The 18,944-nt window shown below is 35.1% G+C and overlaps 2 protein-coding genes across 2 annotated transcripts; both read left to right on the plus strand.

Annotated features, from left to right (window-relative positions):
* Positions 1 to 853: 853 nt before the first annotated feature.
* LOC132303440 (uncharacterized) lies at positions 854 to 17,575 on the plus strand. The gene is made up of 6 exons (XM_059800695.1): positions 854 to 991; positions 2,975 to 3,042; positions 13,582 to 13,794; positions 13,913 to 14,005; positions 14,098 to 14,238; positions 16,656 to 17,575. The coding sequence occupies exons 3-6, from the start codon at positions 13,777 to 13,779 to the stop codon at positions 17,070 to 17,072; spliced, it is 669 nt and encodes a 222-aa protein (XP_059656678.1). The 5' UTR covers positions 854 to 991; positions 2,975 to 3,042; positions 13,582 to 13,776; the 3' UTR covers positions 17,073 to 17,575.
* On the plus strand, positions 5,859 to 11,154 carry LOC132303439 (uncharacterized). The gene is made up of 4 exons (XM_059800694.1): positions 5,859 to 9,330; positions 9,429 to 9,736; positions 9,841 to 9,928; positions 10,027 to 11,154. Exons 2-4 carry the CDS (start codon positions 9,684 to 9,686, stop codon positions 10,651 to 10,653), a joined length of 768 nt encoding a protein of 255 aa, XP_059656677.1. The 5' UTR covers positions 5,859 to 9,330; positions 9,429 to 9,683; the 3' UTR covers positions 10,654 to 11,154.
* Positions 17,576 to 18,944: the final 1,369 nt, after the last annotated feature.

The raw sequence follows: 18,944 nt of genomic DNA on the forward strand, positions 1-18,944 counted from the left end.
TCATAAGCTTCAACGATATTAAAACAAATAATCAAGTTTATTTTCCAACACTCCTCTCTTAAACTTGATTTTTCAACTTCAAGTAAATTTCTTAACTTGCGAAATTCTGCAAACTTGAGGAGTTTGGTGAAAATAGGCGCAACTTAATCTTGTGACTTGATGAACTTGAGTTCCACCTCCTTCTTGATTATGCATGTTCTAATGAAATGAAATCTTGTGTCAATATACACTACAAGAAAAAGAGTTATTAGTGACAGACCTTTAGGAACCGTACAAAAAACTGTCCCTAAAGACCCTATTTTTAGGGACGAACTTTAATTACTGTCCCTAAAGACCCCATTTTTAGGGATAGGCAAAAAACTGTCCCTAAAGACCCTATTTTTAGAGATGGACTTTAATTATTGTCCTTAAAGACCCTATTTTTAGGGACGGTCTTTAATTACGGTCCTTAAAGACCCTATTTTTAGGGACGGTCTTTAATTACGGTCCCTAAAGACCCTATTTTTAGGGACGGTCTTTAATTACTGTCTCTAAAAGCCCAAATAATTTTTTTCTCGCATCCATGCCGCTCGCGGGAATCTTCGCGCCACATAAATGATTTTTTTTAATAGAGAACTTAATTAAAAATTAGTCTGTAGGGACGGTAAATGTACTGTGACTAATGTGTCATTATAAAATGACATAGTTTTGTCAATAGGTGTTATATATATCATGCGTCCAACTTCCTCTAGTTTTGTCAATAGGTGTATATATATCATGCGTCCAACTTCCTCTACACATAAGCCCTAGCTTTCTGTCTCTCGCGTTGAAGCCCTGTCTTTCTCTCTTTGCTCTCTCTCTCTTTAGACGAAAAACCCTATTCAAGTTATCTCTCTGGTTCACCTCTCTATTCGAGTTCTCTCTGGTTTGGACACGACAAACGGCCATTTAGAGCCACAATTTCTTCGAATTCCAGACGGCTATACACATCAATTTGGAGCAAAAAATCAAGGTTCGTCTATCCCTTTCTATATATGTATCTATTAGTTTTGATTTTTTGATGCAAATACGTATTATAGGGTTTCAAAATTGCAAGTGAAATTGTAGATTTATTGCAAGTGAAGTTGCAGATTTGGAAGAACTTATGCATGGATTGATGTAATTGATTGTGCTTGATACATATGCATGGATTGATTATGATTTAGTCTCTGTGTGTATGTAAGAGGAGATCGAGGACAGGCTCATTAGCCCACTCTCCACCTTTTAAAATATGTACCAGCAAATTACAACTTAGAATTTTAGTCGATTCTTTTTATTATCTCTTTAATTTGATCCACTCGTATTGGGATTTCAGCAAAATAATAAGCTATCAATAATATTTGAAGCATGGTGTGGGTTGTGTTATAATATGATTTTAATATCACTTAATGTGTTGCACGTCTGAGTTTGAATCTCAGACTTGAAATTGATGGACCAGCAACAATGATAAGAAAAATAGTATATCTTGCAGAGAGAGAGAGAGAGAGAGATATGTTCAATTTAAGTCAAAAAAAAAAAAAAAAAAAAAAAAAAAAAAAAAGAAGAAGAAGAAGAAGAAGAAGAAGAAGAAGAAGAAGAAGAAGAAAACACTTGATGAAGAAGAAGTTAATTATAATGTTAGCGAGCGGCTAAGGCAAACCACACCCTAGCAGAGCAGAAAATTTTATCCTTTACATTCATACTAATTATTTTGAAAGATTGTTTAAGTTTATATGTGAATATTGAATTGTTATTCAGATGTATTATCATCTATTTAAAGTGCCCGGATGTTAATATAATTTAGTGGTATTTTTTGTACCTCTAAACGTGAATTCAATCCCCATAAAGAAAAAAAGAAGACAAATAGAATGTGAGTTTCCTCCATACAAGAAGAAGACGCATTAAAAAGCTTGACATACATTCTTGGAGTCCTTAGGGTGGGTGCGTACTGGTCAAGCCCAAGTACTGGCCACTTTGTTTGCTTGGGCCACCACCAAGCATTTCCACGCAGGAAATTATGAGTGGCATGCCTAGCTTTTAAATGGTATGTCACATAGTAATTTTAATTTAAAGTTTAATGCCGAGTCAACTCATTAAAGTTTGAACTCAACTGTATTCTATCTTCCCATATATGCTTGGATTGATGTAATTGATTGTGTTTGATAGGATCACATCTGTAGTTGGATTTTGCTTGCTGCTCATTGGGATCACATCAAACTACAAATCAAAGGGATGGATCATGTGGTTTCACAAAACATCACAATCTGTCATGAGTTGGAAGGGCTATGTGCTTTCTTCATAGTCTGTCTTGTGTTGCATATTTGGTTTTTACCCCAGCCGCTCTTCTCATTCATGAAGAAGCTAAAGCATGGAATTTGATTTCTCATAAATATAACTTCACTCACCCATCCTTTTCAAGCACCAGGACTTTACTTGTAGATTTTATCAAAGTTTTAAATGACAAAACCACCTTGTGTAAGTAAGGCCTTTAATAGTGAAAAAGAATTACCAACTTTGATCATGTGCTACTGCTTCCTCTTCTGATACTTTACTTTGATCACGTAACATTGAATGAATGATTTTGCGACATCCCTTCTCACTTTGTCCGTCTTTAAAATTATCAAAATAAATAAATAAGCAAATAGAAGTGTACATAATGATCATTTACAATATGAAAAGTGATATATTCTTAATTACATTATGTACTAAATTACATATATTATACATGGCACAGAATCCTACTCAAACATGTGGTACCCAGCAACATAAAGTTGAACATGGCCAAATAACACATCTTCATGTACTCTGGGAGGTCCTCCGTGTCGTTAATTTCCCACTTAATGGAACAAAAGAAATAATCAAAAAAACTCGGTAAGTTTGGACAACAGTACATGAGGAGGAGGAGGAGGGTGGCATTGGAATGGATTGCTAATACCAAGCACTCTTCTATTAATTGCTTGTTTGTTTCGTGCCACAGGTCTTCTCTACAAGGACTACCAGAGCGACCAAAAGTTTAGTGTCACTACTTACTCTTCTACTGGTGTTGTAAGTGTTTTTTATTTTTTATATTTAATTTTTTTTTTTTTTTCCGTTCCTTCTTATATCTGTATATTTGCTTTTTTGATTATTATGACCTTGTACATACGTGTACGTGTGTGTTGGGGGTGGGGGGGGGGGGGGGGGGGGGGGGCATTTGTATTATCATATTGTTATACCCTCTCTGATCTTTGTTTCACTTTCGACTTTTGGTCTATGTGGTTAATGCATAGACTTAAAACATGTATGTGTGTGCATTTATTATCATTTTGTTCCACATTAACTTTGGTATATGTTGTGCATGATTTTACTTTTTTTGAACTTTTTTATCACGTCTTTGTTTATCCATTTTATAAATTGGGTGCTGGTATGCTTTATAGTTTGCTGGCATTCTGGGATGTATAACTATGAACTTTTTGAGCAATTTTTGGCATTCTGGGAGCGAGTCCTTTATACTTTTTAAGTCACCTACTTGCCTATGCGTTGTATACAATTTTTTATTTTGTTATATTAAGAACCAACAATGTCTACATTTCTGACACTTTTTTCTTTTTCCTTTGATGAGAAGATGTAATCTCCTGAAAAGAAGTTGGAACTTGCTTGTTTTTAGTCGTAACAAGTTATTGGATTTTCAAATTTTTTATTGGTAGAAGTTCTAAAACTTTTGTTTTTGTCTTCTTTTAACTTGCTTAATTTTTAAGCTCTATCATGATATTTACTCAAGCTCTTTAGAATTTGTAATTAGCGTCAGGATCTCAATATCTATCATCATTTTTGTTGCATGTGTTGTAAATTCTCTTAAATTAATTCAAGGATTCATGCATTAAGGTGTTTTCGTTTTTATTTTTGAATCATGATTTATGGAAAAACAAGTCTTTTGGAGAGAGCGAACATGGTTTTAATACATAATCAATTGCAGAAACTACTTCTCTTTGATAATGTGAGTTGGAATTGTAATATAGATTTACATTATTGAATAGGATAGGACCAGCCACCCGTCATGGAAGAAGTTGAAAGAGTTATGAAATATTCAACAAATGCTTCAAATGATTTTTGTTTATAACTACTGATTTTTTTTTTTAGCCAATTACATGGATAAGTCTTGGATTCATCATCACACTAGGGGTAGTCGAAAGTATTCTGATGGCATAAAAAGCTTCATTAAGGTGGCTAGTCGTCATGCAGCGTCAGACCGTAGGTCTCGATGTCCGTGTCGTCGTTGCAAAAACATTATGGGGTATATTCAAATTGAAGAAGTTGAGCAGCATCTCTTAAGTTATGGGATGGATAGGGAGTATACCAATTGGATATATCATGGGGAGGTTCCTCAAAGCAGCAATAATGTTATTAATGATGCTAATGTTAGTGGGGAAGCTATCCAAGATGAAGATGGAAATGTGGATAATGTATTTGAGTTGTTGGATAACGTACAAATGGGAACCTTCGCTAATGCACAACAAGAAGATTTGCCTGAAATTGATGTGGGAGGAGGAAGCTTTGATAAATTGTTAAAAGATGCACAATGTGAATTGTGGCCAGGTTGTTCAAAATTCTCTAAGTTGTCAGCGATATTAAAGTTGTTCCATGTGAAGGTTTCAAGCCGAATGAGCAACAAAGCATTTGACATGATGCTTGAGGCATATAAGGAAATGCTCCCTGACGGCAATGTGTTACCAAAATCTCATTACGAGATTAAAAGCTTGTTGCGAGATTTGGGTCTTGGATACGAGTGTATCCATGCATGTAAACATGATTGTGTTATATTTTGGAAGGAGAATGCAGATAAAGAAAATTGTCCACAATGTGGTGAGTCGAGGTATAAACCTCACGAAGGTAAGGGTAAGAAAATCCCTCAAAACGTTCTTCGGCATTTTTCTTTAAAATCAAGACTAAAACGGTTATTTATGTCGAAGGATACAACCTTAGACATGCGGTGGCATAAGGAGAAACGCGTGAAGGAGACAAATGAGTTAAGACATCCAGCTGATTCAAAAGCTTAGGAGGATTTTGATAATAGGCATAGCTGGTTTGCTGCTGATCCTTGGAATGTTCGTGTTGGATTAGCAACTAATGGATTCAATCCATTTGGTAACATGAGCAATGCCTATAGTATGTGGCCTGTGATGATTGTGCCTTACAATTTGCCACCTTGGATATGTATGACTGAACCATATGTGTTTATGTCACTGCTTATTCCTAGTCTAACATCACCTGGTAATGACATTAATCTCTTTTTGCGACCTTTGGTTGAAGAGTTAAAAGAATTGTGGAGGGATGGTGTGATGACGTATGATGCTTATAGTAAATGTAACTTTAAAATGCATGCAGCAATGATTTAGACCATTACTGACTTTCCCGCCTATGCGATGGCATCTGGATGGATGACAAAGGGTTATCGAGCATGTCCGAATTGTAATGAACAAACATGCTCTTGTTATTTGAAACACGGACGAAGATATGTTATTTGGGAAGTCGTATGTTTTTGTCGTTAGATCATGTTTTCAGGAAGCGTTACAAGCAATTTAATGGTGAGAAGCAAGACAAAGGCCCACCAAAGTAGTTAACAGGTGATGATATTCTGGAACAACTTAAACTCATACCCGAGATTAGTTTTGGAAAGGGACCAAATAACAAGAAGCGAACTCGTGAGAAATTTGAACTTAACTGGACAAAGAAGAGTATTTTCTTTGAACTACCTTATTGGCAGACCCTTTTGTTGCGGCACAACCTGGACGTTATGCATATAGAGAAAAACATATGCGATAATGTGTTGGGGACATTATTGGACATCGAAGGAAAAACGAAAGACACGTTCAAAAGTCGGTTGGATTTAGAAGCAATGAAGATTAGAAAAGAACTCTACCTTAGGCGTAATGGTTGTGATACCCCTCGGATCCGAGACATGGGTTGATCAGGCCCAGGCCCAAACCCGAGGGAATATCAAACAATTAAAGTATTTTAAAACGAACACAGATGACAAAAAAAAGAACAATAAAGATAAAATAAAACTGAAAGAAATAATAATAATAAAATCCTCCATGTGTAACTAAAAATTGAAACTCCAATCCTCCAAAACTTCAAAGTTACAACTTGGGAATCCACTGATGGACCCCTAACTAAAAATTCAATTGAGACTGAAACTGAAAATAGATAATACTAGAAACATCGGGGGAAGTCCTACGTAATCCGATGAAAGTGAGACTGTCCTCGACAAACACGATCAAGCTCTAAGGCTGGAACCGTCCTGTACCTGAAAAGAATAATAAAGGAGTGTGTCAGACCCACGAGCAAGTTCTAATCTAACTGCAATCCATACAGTGACTCGATACGCAGATACACCGTAGACACCTCACAATATCTATCTAGTCCATACATATAAATATATCCACACTAAGGGACATTCACTAGTCTATAATAGGGGTCTCAACCTGAATAGAAGGCAACATGCGAATACGCACCCAAAGGTGGGCATAAGTACCTAGACCTAACAGGGTACACCTCAACCTATTATAACCAGCTACGCATCCACTGCATATACGTACCCTAACCAACGAGTCTGAGACTCAAGCTCAACTCGTGGTACCATAAACATATATATAAAGTCCGTCTAAATCCAGGGTGTGCAGTTCAACTATTTATTAAACTGACATACAATAAACCAACTAGTTAGTCACTCAACTTATTCAGTTGATATGACTTAACTACCATCCGTTAATCCAGGAAGTCATCCAACTTGGTTACAACTGATCTGACTTAGTCACAATTAGGATTCGGTATCTTTCAATCCATTCCATTAATCCATTAGGTTAGGTTTATGCGTTTTGAGCTAAACCGTCCCTAGTATGTCACCGTCCCATACCGGTACATACAATCCTCCATATCCATGTAAATTACAACATATATAACAGTTCAATAATTTACAGACCCAAAAACCACCATCCAAATAATTGCAGAAAAATATTTAAAGCTTCAGCAATTTAAATCCAAGCATTTAACCATATAGTTGCAGGAGACGATTTAACAAATCAACAACTAACATCCAGAGCATGCATAGACCAAATTTAATATGTTAGGGACTCCATCATGCATGTGAATAGGTTAAATAATCATATTATTATCCAATAAATTGCTAAAACAATTTTAGAAGATTGTTTAATATTTCGGCAATTTAAATCCAAGCATTAACCATATAGTTGCAGGAAACGATTTAATAATTCAGCAACTAGCCTCCTAAGCATGCATAGATCAAAATTAATAATTAAATGATCTTATCATGCACTTGAATGCATTCTAAAACAAGTTTTATAAACACATTATATTCCATCAAATTGCTGAAATTTAATTCAACAATTAATTCATCTTCCATTTGTTAACAACATAGGGAGTGTCTTAATTTTTACACTGTTTGTCCCGACAATTTAGAATTTAACCCTAATCAATTTAAGGTCCTAATAACCCCCAAATTCAGCCTTCTAAACTCTCTGTGGAACCCCAGACCTAACAGGTTTAAATCCCATGCTCTAATAGTAAGCACAGTACATAGAAAATTAAAAAAAAACTTAAAATAAATCAGAAAATAAAAAGGGAGCCTGCTCCAAAATTTGGAGCAGGCTCTTTCTCAGCCTAGAGCCGGCTCCAGGACTCCCTACAGCCGGCTCTACTTGTTGTGGGAGCCGGCTCCCACATCCATGGAGCCGGTTCTCACCTCCTTTGAGAGCCTCTGTCCCCGTTGCTTCGTTTCAGTCCGTCCGCTCCTTCTCTGATCAATTCCTACCACTCTGTTGGTTTCTAAAAACTAATCTTAGGAATCTTAATTTAGTCTAGAAGCATTCCCCAAGATTGTTTACAATAATTTTGAAAACAATTACAGAGTTTAATCAAGCCATTTAAACTAGCATTGTTGAAGAACAATACTGAAACTAAATTGCAACATCAGTTTTATCCCAACCCCTCTGTTCTTCCTCCAATTTAAATTTGAAGTCTTAAATTACATCTAGTATCCAATCAGACCTTGGTTGATTTCAGTAAGATTCAAAATAAAAATTAGAACAGTGGGACGTTATGCCAAAACAGAGTCAAGAAAAACATACGTGCTATAATTGTTTTGTAAATTAACTTTTCACAGATAAAACGATCAAGTAAAACATATATAAAACATGCATGGTTCAGTTTAAGGCCAATTAATCTCCTAGAGGCTGTCTAGGTGCACTGAACACAAGCCAAAGGGAAGGAGGAAGATAAGAACTTGCCTGTACAGTTTTATAACCAAAACCTTGTCGCCGTTGTTCTAAACTTTCTAGCCTCCTCTGGTTCTGATCTAATCCACCAAAATCCTCCCTTGGTCCTCTCTCAAAGCCTCACTGTGTAACTTTCTGCTCTCTCAAAGCCTCACAGTGTAACTCTCTGTATCTATGTTACGTGAGTAGAACCCTTAATACAGATTACAACTATGTATATATAAGCGTAAAAACCTAAACCCTAATCCTTGTTTAATTAAAGCCAGAGCCCTAATGTAAAACTCTAGTCAATCGGCCCATATAGCAATCTAGGTTATCATAGTGCGGCTTACCTATACGTGATTTGCAACCCAAAGCTAACTGTAACTTAAACCATAATTAAATTAAAAATCCAATTAAATAATTAAATACACTTAACTAATTAATTCCAATTAAATAATTAAAAGATAACTTAATTCAATTTAAAACACATGACACATAGGAAAACAATTAAATCAAACCAATAAATAAAAATAATTAAACCAAATAATCACGAAAAATACAATAAAAATAATAAATAAATGCCGAGACTATCCTTTTAAAATTAGGGGTATTACAATGGTGAAAAATTTGAGATGCCACGAGCACGCTACACAATGTCAAAGAATGATAAAAGGCAACTGTGTGAATGGCTAAAATCGGTTAAGTTTCCAGATAGCTATGCATCAAACATAAGTCGGTGTGTGAATGTTAATAACTGTAAGATATCTGGATTGAAAAGTCATGATTCACATGTTCTCTTACAGCGTCTCCTCCCCATAGCTATACGAGGATTCTTAGATTCTGATATTTGTAACACAATAGCAGAGCTTGGTTTATTCTTTAAAGAATTGTGTTGTCGAACTCTTAAACTGGATGTCTTAGAGGCAATGGAAAGGGACATTGCTATTGTACTATGCAAGTTGGAGATGATATTTCCTCTGTCATTTTTTGACATTATAGTCCACTTGGCTTTGCATTTGCCGCGTGAAGCCATCATCGCAGGCTCCGCATAACATCGGTGGATGTACCCCATTGAAAGGTGTTGTATTTTTTTAGTACACCAACATTATTTTTATGACAAGTTTTATCGGTCTGTTATATATATAAAATTTTGTAATACTTTTAATGATTATGTAGATTTTTGCGTACTCTCAAATTGTGCGTGCGTAACAAAGCACGTCCTGAAGGGTCCATTGTTGAAGCTTACGTGGACAGTGAATGTGTCACATTTTGTTCAAAATTTCTCGGAGGGATTGAGACACGGTTCAATCGAGAAGAAAGAAATAGTGAGAGGGACTGCGACAATAATTGGTCCACTATTTCAGATCTAAAGCAAGTGGTTCGACCTCTGGGGCGCAAAATTTGGAGATATTACCCCGTGAGGAGTTGGAGATGGCTCGATTGTATGTGTTACAAAATTCTGGAATAGTTGAGTCATACGAAGAGTAAGTAACTCATTTCATGTTATGCCTTTTTAGATTATGTGAATATATGGTGTATTTGTTAATACATGTACACAATTATATCTTAACATCATGTAATTGCTTAGAAAACACAAGGTAGAACCTGAGAGACAAGATCCGCGCAATGTTCCTAAAAGACATGCAAAAGAATTTTCGAGATGGTTTGAAAAACAAGTAAGTCCATCGTGTACATATTGGAATTAATTAAATCATACTCTTTAATTAATTTAAATGATGTCGTTCATTTGATTAACACTTTTTTTTTTCAATAGATAAAGGAAATGCGTCATCATCAAAGGGAAACAACTAGTGATGATTTATATTCTTTAGCATGTGGACCTCTAAGTCGAGTAAGTCGATATTCTGCTTGCATTGTAAATGGGATTAGGTTCCATACTAAGGAAAGGGAGCGAAATCGACGAGCACAGAATAGTGGTGTGTTAGTGAAAGGAGAAAGCGAAGATTACTATGGTGTTCTAACAGATATCATTGAGTTACGATATCTTTTGGGTAGACAAGTTTTTCTTTTCAAATGTGATTGGTTTGATGTTAGGAGTGGTATACATAAAGATACCTATTTCACGAGCGTAAATGTAGCTAGTAGAGCATACAAAAATGAGCCATTTGTGTTAGCAAATCAAGCAAAACAATGTTTCTACGTGAAAGACAACAAATTGCAAGGAACATGGGAGGTAGTTCAAGATATAACAAATAGAAGCTCATTTGATGTACTTGAAGTAGAGGTCGAAGCCGGAGTAGAGGATGAAATACTCAATGCTCCAGCATACCAAGAGAATGAACCAAGCATCGTTGATAGGGTGGTTGAAGCAGACTTGGACATGGATCCATTCCCATTGAATAGGGGTGATTTGGAAAGTGAATTCTTGATGCTGAAATGATTCAAAAATGTAGGGGTGAAGCAGCAATTAATGAGGACTTTTGGGTTGTCGAGAATGATAATGGAACTGACATTGACTATAGTTCAGATGAGGAATCAGAATTACTGTCCGAAGATGATACTAATTTGGATGACATGTGAAACTTACGTAATGTTGAGCATGGACTTTATTTCCTTTGTTTTGATCTGGTTCCAGTTTGTAGCTAGTTTGGCTTTTTCTTTTGTGCCTTGAGCTTTTGGTTCCCCTTTCTTTTGATTGTTCACTCCTTTAATAGATATGCAACTTATATAAAGTTTTAGGCTGTAACTAACCATCCTCCAATCATATCTAGCAGAAAATGTTTATATCTTGTTTGCTCCTTTAATAGAATATGATGGCCGGACATATCATGGAATCTGATTCCTTAAGATAGATCTCATTTTTTATGTTGCTATAGTTTCTGCCATTTGATTTCTATTAGACTAATTATAGATCACTAAATTTACATTTTCTGTTTATATTCTGAAGCATGGTAGTTTAATAATTATGGACACCTCTGAGGCTCCAATGCGTAGAGTATTAAGGTCCCGAGTGGTTCAAACTGAGCCACCAGCTACAAGTTTACCTGCTAGCTTGCCTAAAACTGAGGCACCATCTATAAGTTTACCTGCTGCACAACAGAATGGAGAAGGTGGTGGTAGTAATTCAACAAATCAGCAGCTTAGTATTGAAGGTGACGATAGTAATTCACAGACGAGGCCACAACCAAGTGGAGGTGATAATTATGCTTTATCATTGATTAACCATAAGCTCTTTTGTAAAAGGCTGTGGAAAAGCGAAGAATGTCGCCCTACAAAAAGCTAAGGCACTCTATGGAAAAGATGTTCCAATTCCAGTAGAGTTTGGGACGAGGTATATTATACCCGTAGGAAAAAATAGCAAATTATGGACGGCAGAAGTTGGCATCCACACGAGAGATAAAGAAGCACTACTAAATTTCAAAACGTGGAGGGATATTCCAGAATCTGAGAGACAGGTCTGCTATGACCATTTTAAGGTAATGAGTTCTTTTCTTTTCACCTAAGAAACTACTTTTTTTTCTTCATATTTTCAGTGTCGCATAATCTTAAATAAAATGCATCTATAACTGAAAAACTGAAGGAGTTAAGAGGCGTAGAGATCTCGGAGATTGCAATTTATATTTGTGCTTTCCTCTGCTCTTCTGTTGAATTTCAAGCAGTGACTTTGGCATACGTGATTTGGCTCTGGTGGTTTGATCGCTGTGAGGAGTATGGAGATTTAATTTTATCAAAACAAAAGAATTTCAAAAGATTTTAATGTAATAATTTTTTATATGCTACAATATATATGCTGCCTAAATTTTGCTGTGTTTGTGCTTTCTCTTTCGATACTATTGTTGATTAGGTGAGCTCATAATTAAGCTAAATCTTATTTGAATTTGATTTTAATTTACAATTAACTTGGTGATACAGAGACAAGTTCAGAAGATTGATATTTATATGCTTGTAACAAACTAGTTTTTATTTCTTTGTTGTCCATATAGTTCCATTGTGTATATGAATTGACTTCTAAACTGACAATTAAAATGGTCTAACCCACTGTAGTGTTGATTTCACTACAGAGTATAGACAAAATAAACCATGACTGGCACTAAAAGGTCCCATGTTACCAAACCAACACATGCTATGTTATACATGAATCCCTACCCAATAAATGCTAGAATTAAAAGTTGTCTCCAGCCTTGTTTATATATAACCACTTCCATTTGCTTTGGCATTTTTCTTTTTGTTGCTCTACTTTGATTGCTATTTCTTTCTGTAGATTCATATTCATTTGCTTATTTAGCATTAAGTTCACTAGCCAGTGACAATATTTTGTAGAAATCTAAAATTCTCTTAACTATCATATTAATTTCTCCTATAATTTCTCCTATAACCAACGTTTTACAGCAAATATATAGTTATTAGTAAGCTTAAAGATTTTCAACATATTGTCGCTTATTTAGTATTAAGTTCTTTACAAAATTAGGAACCTATTCCTCCTCCTACCTGCTGCAACATCAATCTAAGTGCAACCATCACCAGGATAAAAAAGGTGTCCTAGATCGGAAAGAGACAATCTAACTGCATCTACACCTTCAAAGCATGCTTCCATTGCTGCATCTTGGTTGTCTGTACCCATTGATGGGTATCTTCCCTCTGTTTCTTAGCCTTTCTTTGTTATATAAAAAGCTAAAAAAAAAGGGTTTACGAATAAGATTAAAAAGTAACTGGCAAGGTGCTGTCATGATATCTAACAATTGAATGTCTCCAAATGGAAGGTAAAGAATATAGGTCAGTATTTGGGAGTATGCTGTGATAACTCTCAAAATCGAGTCTTTCTAGTACGCTTGAGATACACATCGCAATTCACCATAGTTTGCGAATTGGTAAGTGAGATTGGTGAGAAAAGCTTGGAACATCTCTCCTAAATACAAATTAAGACACAAGTATAAAACATTTAATGGGTTGGTCCAATTAAGAGATACCACAAACAAATTTGCAAAATTGCAGTATAATTAGTGAGTTTCAATCTCTCTCAAAAAAATAAAAATAATTAAACAAATGACTATAAATGGATTCTTAAAGGTATGCCTTCTTGCAGAACATCCACTAGTTTAAGGAGGAAAAATAAAAACAGTACACCATCTCTCTTTTTGTCAATGGTGAGTCAATTTGGCATAGGGACCTTTTGGTATGAATGGTAACTTTTAAGGTATGTGTAAGCTTTATTTTAAAGGTAGAGCCCTAAGCCTCCAGTGCAAAGGGATGATACATTTGTGTGTTGATATTTATATGATATTCTTATTTTTTTCTTCATATTTTCTGTTTTGTTTGTTGTGTGAATCATTGGGCTCCTTTTAACTTAAATTAATTTTTCATTATAAAGGAGATCTTTGCAGTGGATGCACATGCTAGTGAAATTGATTTTAAGCGAGTAACTGGTGGAGTTTCTAAAAGTTTGAGAAAATATAGACATAGATTGAAGAATCATTTTGATAAGCATCTTCCATTTGAGAATGCACGCTTGCATCCTTATGTAGGCATTCATATTGATCTTTGGAAAAACTTGTGCGATTGGTGGATGTCACCAGAATTTCAGGTTTGGATTGTTAACCACTTGTTTTAACTATGTATTTGAAATCATTGATTATAATACATTGATTCACTAGCTATATTTAGGTTTGTTAACTTTTATTATTCTTTGAATTACTATGCAGAAAATAAGTGAAAGAAATAAAGCTAATCATTCGAAGAATGACATTCCACATGTTTCAGGATCGATGTCATTCGTTAGACGTTATGATGGTTATGTACGTAATATAAAGCAATAATTATTCAATTTCAATCTATTATCCATCTAAACCATATATTTTCCAATGCTAACTATTACTTTGTGTTGCAGGTAAAAGAAAGTGAAGAAAGGCAGAGTGAAGAGGATGGGGAAGTTGAAAGTCACCAGGAGGGTCCTGCTATTCGCCTATACAAGGAGACACATTGTAGGGAAGAAACTGGATGGGTACATGAGAAAGCTAAGCGGAACTACGTAAGTTAAAATATGCCTATTATTGATAATTTTACAACTTGTGAAAAAAAAAAAAAAAAAAGAAGTTTGTTTGAGCATTGTTTTATTAACATACATTAAAGTATAAGCTGTATGATAAACACTACAATAAACTTTTGGTGCAAGCATGCTGATTGTGATATGGCATAAAAACCATATCACAATCACGGACCTCACTTTCTTCGAATGGTCTCCTTTCTGGTCTTCCATTATATTTAGTTGGGATATACATAATTCTATTTACTTAACCAGTATGTCTCATGCTTGGAGAGTTTCCCGCAATGCTTAATCTGTCTAGGATCTGCCATTACTTGGTGCAATGGTCCCAGCAAAAGGAAAAAGAAAAACATAAATCACTTTTAGATGAAGTAGCTGGGTTCCACCATATTTTGAGTAGGCCTTACCGGTCTTTTTCCTTTTGCTGGGACCATTGCACCAATTTTTTAGCATAGCAGCAGTACGATTGTACTGCTGCCTATTCTCTTATATGGCACCACTCTTATAGTGCATATTCTTTTATTCTTCAAATAGGTCATTTATTGGTCCCATTAGAGCCCTTCTTTAGAGAATTCTACTGTCATCAAATATAAAGGGGAATTACTCTTATGCCATGTTTGGTTGCATGAATTGGTGCATTGGAATTATAATTGAAGAAAATTTAGTTCGAAGTTTAAAGTGCCTTTTTTTTTTTTTTTTTTTTTTTTTAATTCCAATTCCATGAAGTCGGTACAGCGTTAGTGAAATTTATAATATTTGATCGTTTCACCCTACTTCTTTACTTCAAATAATGCGAACAATTGGGAAATTATTTTCATTACTGGATAAAATAAAGTTAAACAAATAAAACGATAAATTTATCTATATTTATATGCATGTGTAAAATTTTTTTTTTAAGGGTAAGCTTTCATTCTCTCTCATTTTGAACTTTTTGAAGGTGAATCTGTTTTGGGTTCAAAAAAAATTTAAGGGTTTGCTTTCATTCTTTCTCATTTTGAGCCTTTTCAAGGTGGATCTGTTTTGGGTTTCAAAAATTTCCAGTGTCTCTCTGCAAATATGCACTAAAAGGTTTTCTATTCAGGTTTAGATTTCTTGTAATATGTCTTTTTGTATGTTTGCATGTATTGGGTTTTGGTCATTACTGTTTTGCTCAATTTTGGCATGAATATATATGTGTGTTGTGTGTGTGTGTGTGTTCATACTCAGATGTGCTTATATCCCAAGAGCAGCTCTTGGAAACAATTTTTTAGCATAGCAGCAGTATGATTGTACTGCTGCCTATTCTCTTATATGGCACCACTCTTATAGTGCATATTCTTTTATTCTTCAAATAGGTCATTTATTGGTCCCATTAGAGCCCTTCTTTAGAGAATTCTATTGTCATCAAATATAAAGGGGAATTACTCTTATGCTATGTTTGGTTGCATGAATTGGTGCATTGGAATTATAATTGAAGAAAATTTAGTTCGAAGTTTAAAGTGCCCTTTTTTTTTTTTTTAATTCCAATTCCATGAAGTCGGTACAGCGTTAGTAAAATTTATAATATTTGACCGTTTCACCCTACTTCTTTACTTCAAATAATGCGAACAATTGGGAAATTATTTTCATTACTGGATAAAATAAAGTTAAACAAATAAAATGATAAATTTATCTATACTTATATACATGTGTAAATTTTTTGTTTTAAGGGTAAGCTTTCATTCTCTCTCATTTTGAACTTTTTGAAGGTGAATCTGTTTTGGGTTCAAAAAAAATTTGAGGGTTTGCTTTCATTCTCTCTCATTTTTAGCCTTTTCAAGGTGGATCTGTTTTGGGTTTCAAAAATTTCCAGTGTCTCTCTGCAAATATGCACTAAAAAGTTTTCTATTCAGGTTTAGATTTCTTGAAATATGTCTTTTTGTATGTTTGCATGTATTGGGTTTTGGTCATTACTGTTTTGCTCAATTTTGGCATGAATATATATGTGTGTTGTGTGTGTGTGTGTGTGTGTGTTTATACTCAGATGTGCTTATATCCCAAGAGCAGCTCTTAGTGTTTCCATCTGCTTCTCCTTCCGAGCAGCAATCTGATGGGTTTGTGTATGGATAAAATAGTTCTCTTCATTTTTATTTTGTGCCTGTTATGTCTATAGATAGATGACATGTAGTGTTGTTATGTTGTTAGAAATTATGAATTTGTATGGAACTTGTTATATTTTTGAATGATTAGTTACAAAACTTTTGTTTTTTTGAATGATTAGTTACAAAACTTTTGTTTTAGTCCTTCCAGCCTTGATTTTATTAATGTGATCAATTTAGCCTTTACTATTTTTCTAGTACAAGTCTTTCTCTCCTTAATTTGTATCTCAATTCTCAATTCTCAATTCTCAATTCTCAATTCTAAGACTTATATGTCAATTGCAGGATGAAATGATGGATAAGGCTTCCCAAATTTGTCAAAATTTTGATAGTACCAATCCAGTGAGAAATGATGTTGAGATAGTGCAAAACCAACTACGTATCAGGAAAGGATATCCCTGTGGGTTCGGACATGGTTTCGTGATTCCAAGCCGTCAACGTGCATTCTCATCTTATGAAGAGGCTTCTCGTAAAAGAGCAGAAATTGCTGAGGAAAATAATGCACAACTTAAGGAGGAAGTAAAAGGTTTGCGGGAATATATGCAAAGAATTGAGAAGATGCTTCAACAGCAGCAGCAGCCGCCGCCATGGTGGCAATATCAGCAATCCTCGTCAGATTCCCAACAAGAAGCAGCCCCGCCAAGCGGGTATGAGCATCCATCACCCCCAGACTCTCACCTTCAACAGTCGCCACCACCATGATGGCAATTTCAGCAGCCGCCGCCACCATGGAGGCGATATCATAACCACCCACGAGCACCACCACCACCACCACCACCACCACAACCATAACCACAACTACAACCACAAATCGAATGACGAATATGATGGCCGGAGCTAAATATTTTGGTACAAAATTATGAAGCTTTCTTATGACTTGATATCTAGCCCTTTTTGTCTTTTAACTACAGCTTTCTTATGACTAGTTGATATCTAGCTTTTTTTGTGTTTCAACTACAGATTCTATTGGGCATTTAAAACTAATGATGCTTTGATTTTTGAACATATATGTTAGAAGATGTTTAAAGTTTATTTTTATATTCTATATGTCATATGCTTTTGATATCATCTATGGTGCATGATTTGAGTTTTCAGTTAAGAGTTTTGAGTTTTTCTTATAAAGAACTTGAGAAGAAAAAAAACATACAAACGTCAAACATAGTTGGGGAACATACAAACGAATCAAACGTAGCTACCCCCCCCCCCCCCCCCACCAAAAAAAAAAAAAAAATTGGAGTAATAGGGATGGTTTCTAGTTGTCACCATTGTTAAAAAATAAAATAAAAAACTTGTTATTAGGGACGGTAAATACTGTCACGAATAGTTTATGTATTAGTGACTGTCCAAAATTGTCCCTAATTTATAACTTATTGGTGACGGTACATTCCGTCCCTAATAACTTTTCGTGACGGGATTATTTGGGACAGTAAATATTGTCACTAAAGACCCTTATTTTTTGTGACGGTATTTTCCGTCCCTAATAACTTTTAATGACAGTATTATTTGGGACAGTAAATACCGTCACTAAAGACAATTACTTTTTGGTGACGGTACTTTCCGTCCCTAATAAATTTTACTGACGGGATTATTTAGGACAGTAAATACCGTCACTAAAGACCCTTATTTTTGGTGACAGTCATTTTTTACCGTCACTAAAAATCTTTTGCGACGCTCTAACTAGTGACGGACGATTTTGATTTTTAGTGACGGTTTTAGGGCTTTTAGTGACGGATTTGACTGTCATTGAAGACCTATTTTCTTGTAGTGATATTTGCTTCGTTCATGAAATATCGGATTCTTGGCAAAAGCAATTTCTGATTTGTTGTCCACAAAGATCTCAGTTGACCCTTCTTATGGCATGTGTAATTCTTTCAGCAAATTCCTCAACCAAATTGCTTGACAAACATAAAGTGACTGCAACATATTTCGCTTCACAAGTTGTGAGATTGACAATGGGTTGTTTATTTGAATACCATGTGAAAATTGTATTTTTCATAAAGAAAATATAGCCAGAAGGGTTTTTTCTATCATCTAAATCTCCAGCCGATTCGTTATCACAATAACTCACAAGTTTGAAATCATTAGAAAATGCATAACCAAGAAGGAGGTGGAACTTAAGTTCATCAAGTCACGACCAAGTTGCAGATATTTTCACCAAGCCCCTCAAATTTACAAAATTCACAAGTTAAGAAGTTCACTTGGAACTAACAAACTAGTGGCCTAGCGGTACCATGCCCCTACTTCTCAAAGAGAGGTCAAGGGTTCGAACCTTAGTGGAGGCATATGTGTGTGAGTACTAACTAGCAAAAAAAAAGGAGAAGTTCACTTGGAGTTGAAAAAGCAAGTTTAAGGGGGAGCGTTACAAAATAAACTTGATTATTTATTTTAATGTCTTTGAAGGTTATAGGTGTTTTTATTTGGTGTGTTTTATTTTTTGTTAATGAGAGTTTTTGTTGGTGTTAGTGGGAGGCATGAAAGTTACAACTAGTAATGGTGGGAGTTGTGTTTACTAAATGTTATGTTAGTGGGGGTTATTTTGTTTATACATGTGATTGTTACTTATATGTTGTGTAG

Source organism: Cornus florida, unplaced genomic scaffold (genome assembly GCF_030987335.1).
Source record: "Cornus florida cultivar Cherokee Brave unplaced genomic scaffold, ASM3098733v1 CherokeeBrave_3.0.0_Hap2_Chr04, whole genome shotgun sequence".
In the NCBI taxonomy this organism is placed as follows: domain Eukaryota; kingdom Viridiplantae; phylum Streptophyta; class Magnoliopsida; order Cornales; family Cornaceae; genus Cornus; species Cornus florida.

What these genes read in the sequence shown, in the direction of transcription:
- LOC132303439 (XM_059800694.1), top strand. Translation starts at nt 9,684, where the DNA reads ATGGCTCGATTGTATGTGTTACAAAATTCTGGAATAGTTGAGTCATAC. An exon ending in ATAGTTGAGTCATACGAAGA is followed by an intron (nt 9,737 to 9,840) that starts GTAAGTAACTCA and finishes GTAATTGCTTAG; the next exon opens with AAAACACAAGGTAGAACCTG. An exon ending in CGAGATGGTTTGAAAAACAA is followed by an intron (nt 9,929 to 10,026) that starts GTAAGTCCATCG and finishes TTTTTTCAATAG; the next exon opens with ATAAAGGAAATGCGTCATCA.
- LOC132303440 (XM_059800695.1), top strand. An exon ending in TTAGACGTTATGATGGTTAT is followed by an intron (nt 14,006 to 14,097) that starts GTACGTAATATA and finishes TTTGTGTTGCAG; the next exon opens with GTAAAAGAAAGTGAAGAAAG. An exon ending in AGAAAGCTAAGCGGAACTAC is followed by an intron (nt 14,239 to 16,655) that starts GTAAGTTAAAAT and finishes TGTCAATTGCAG; the next exon opens with GATGAAATGATGGATAAGGC.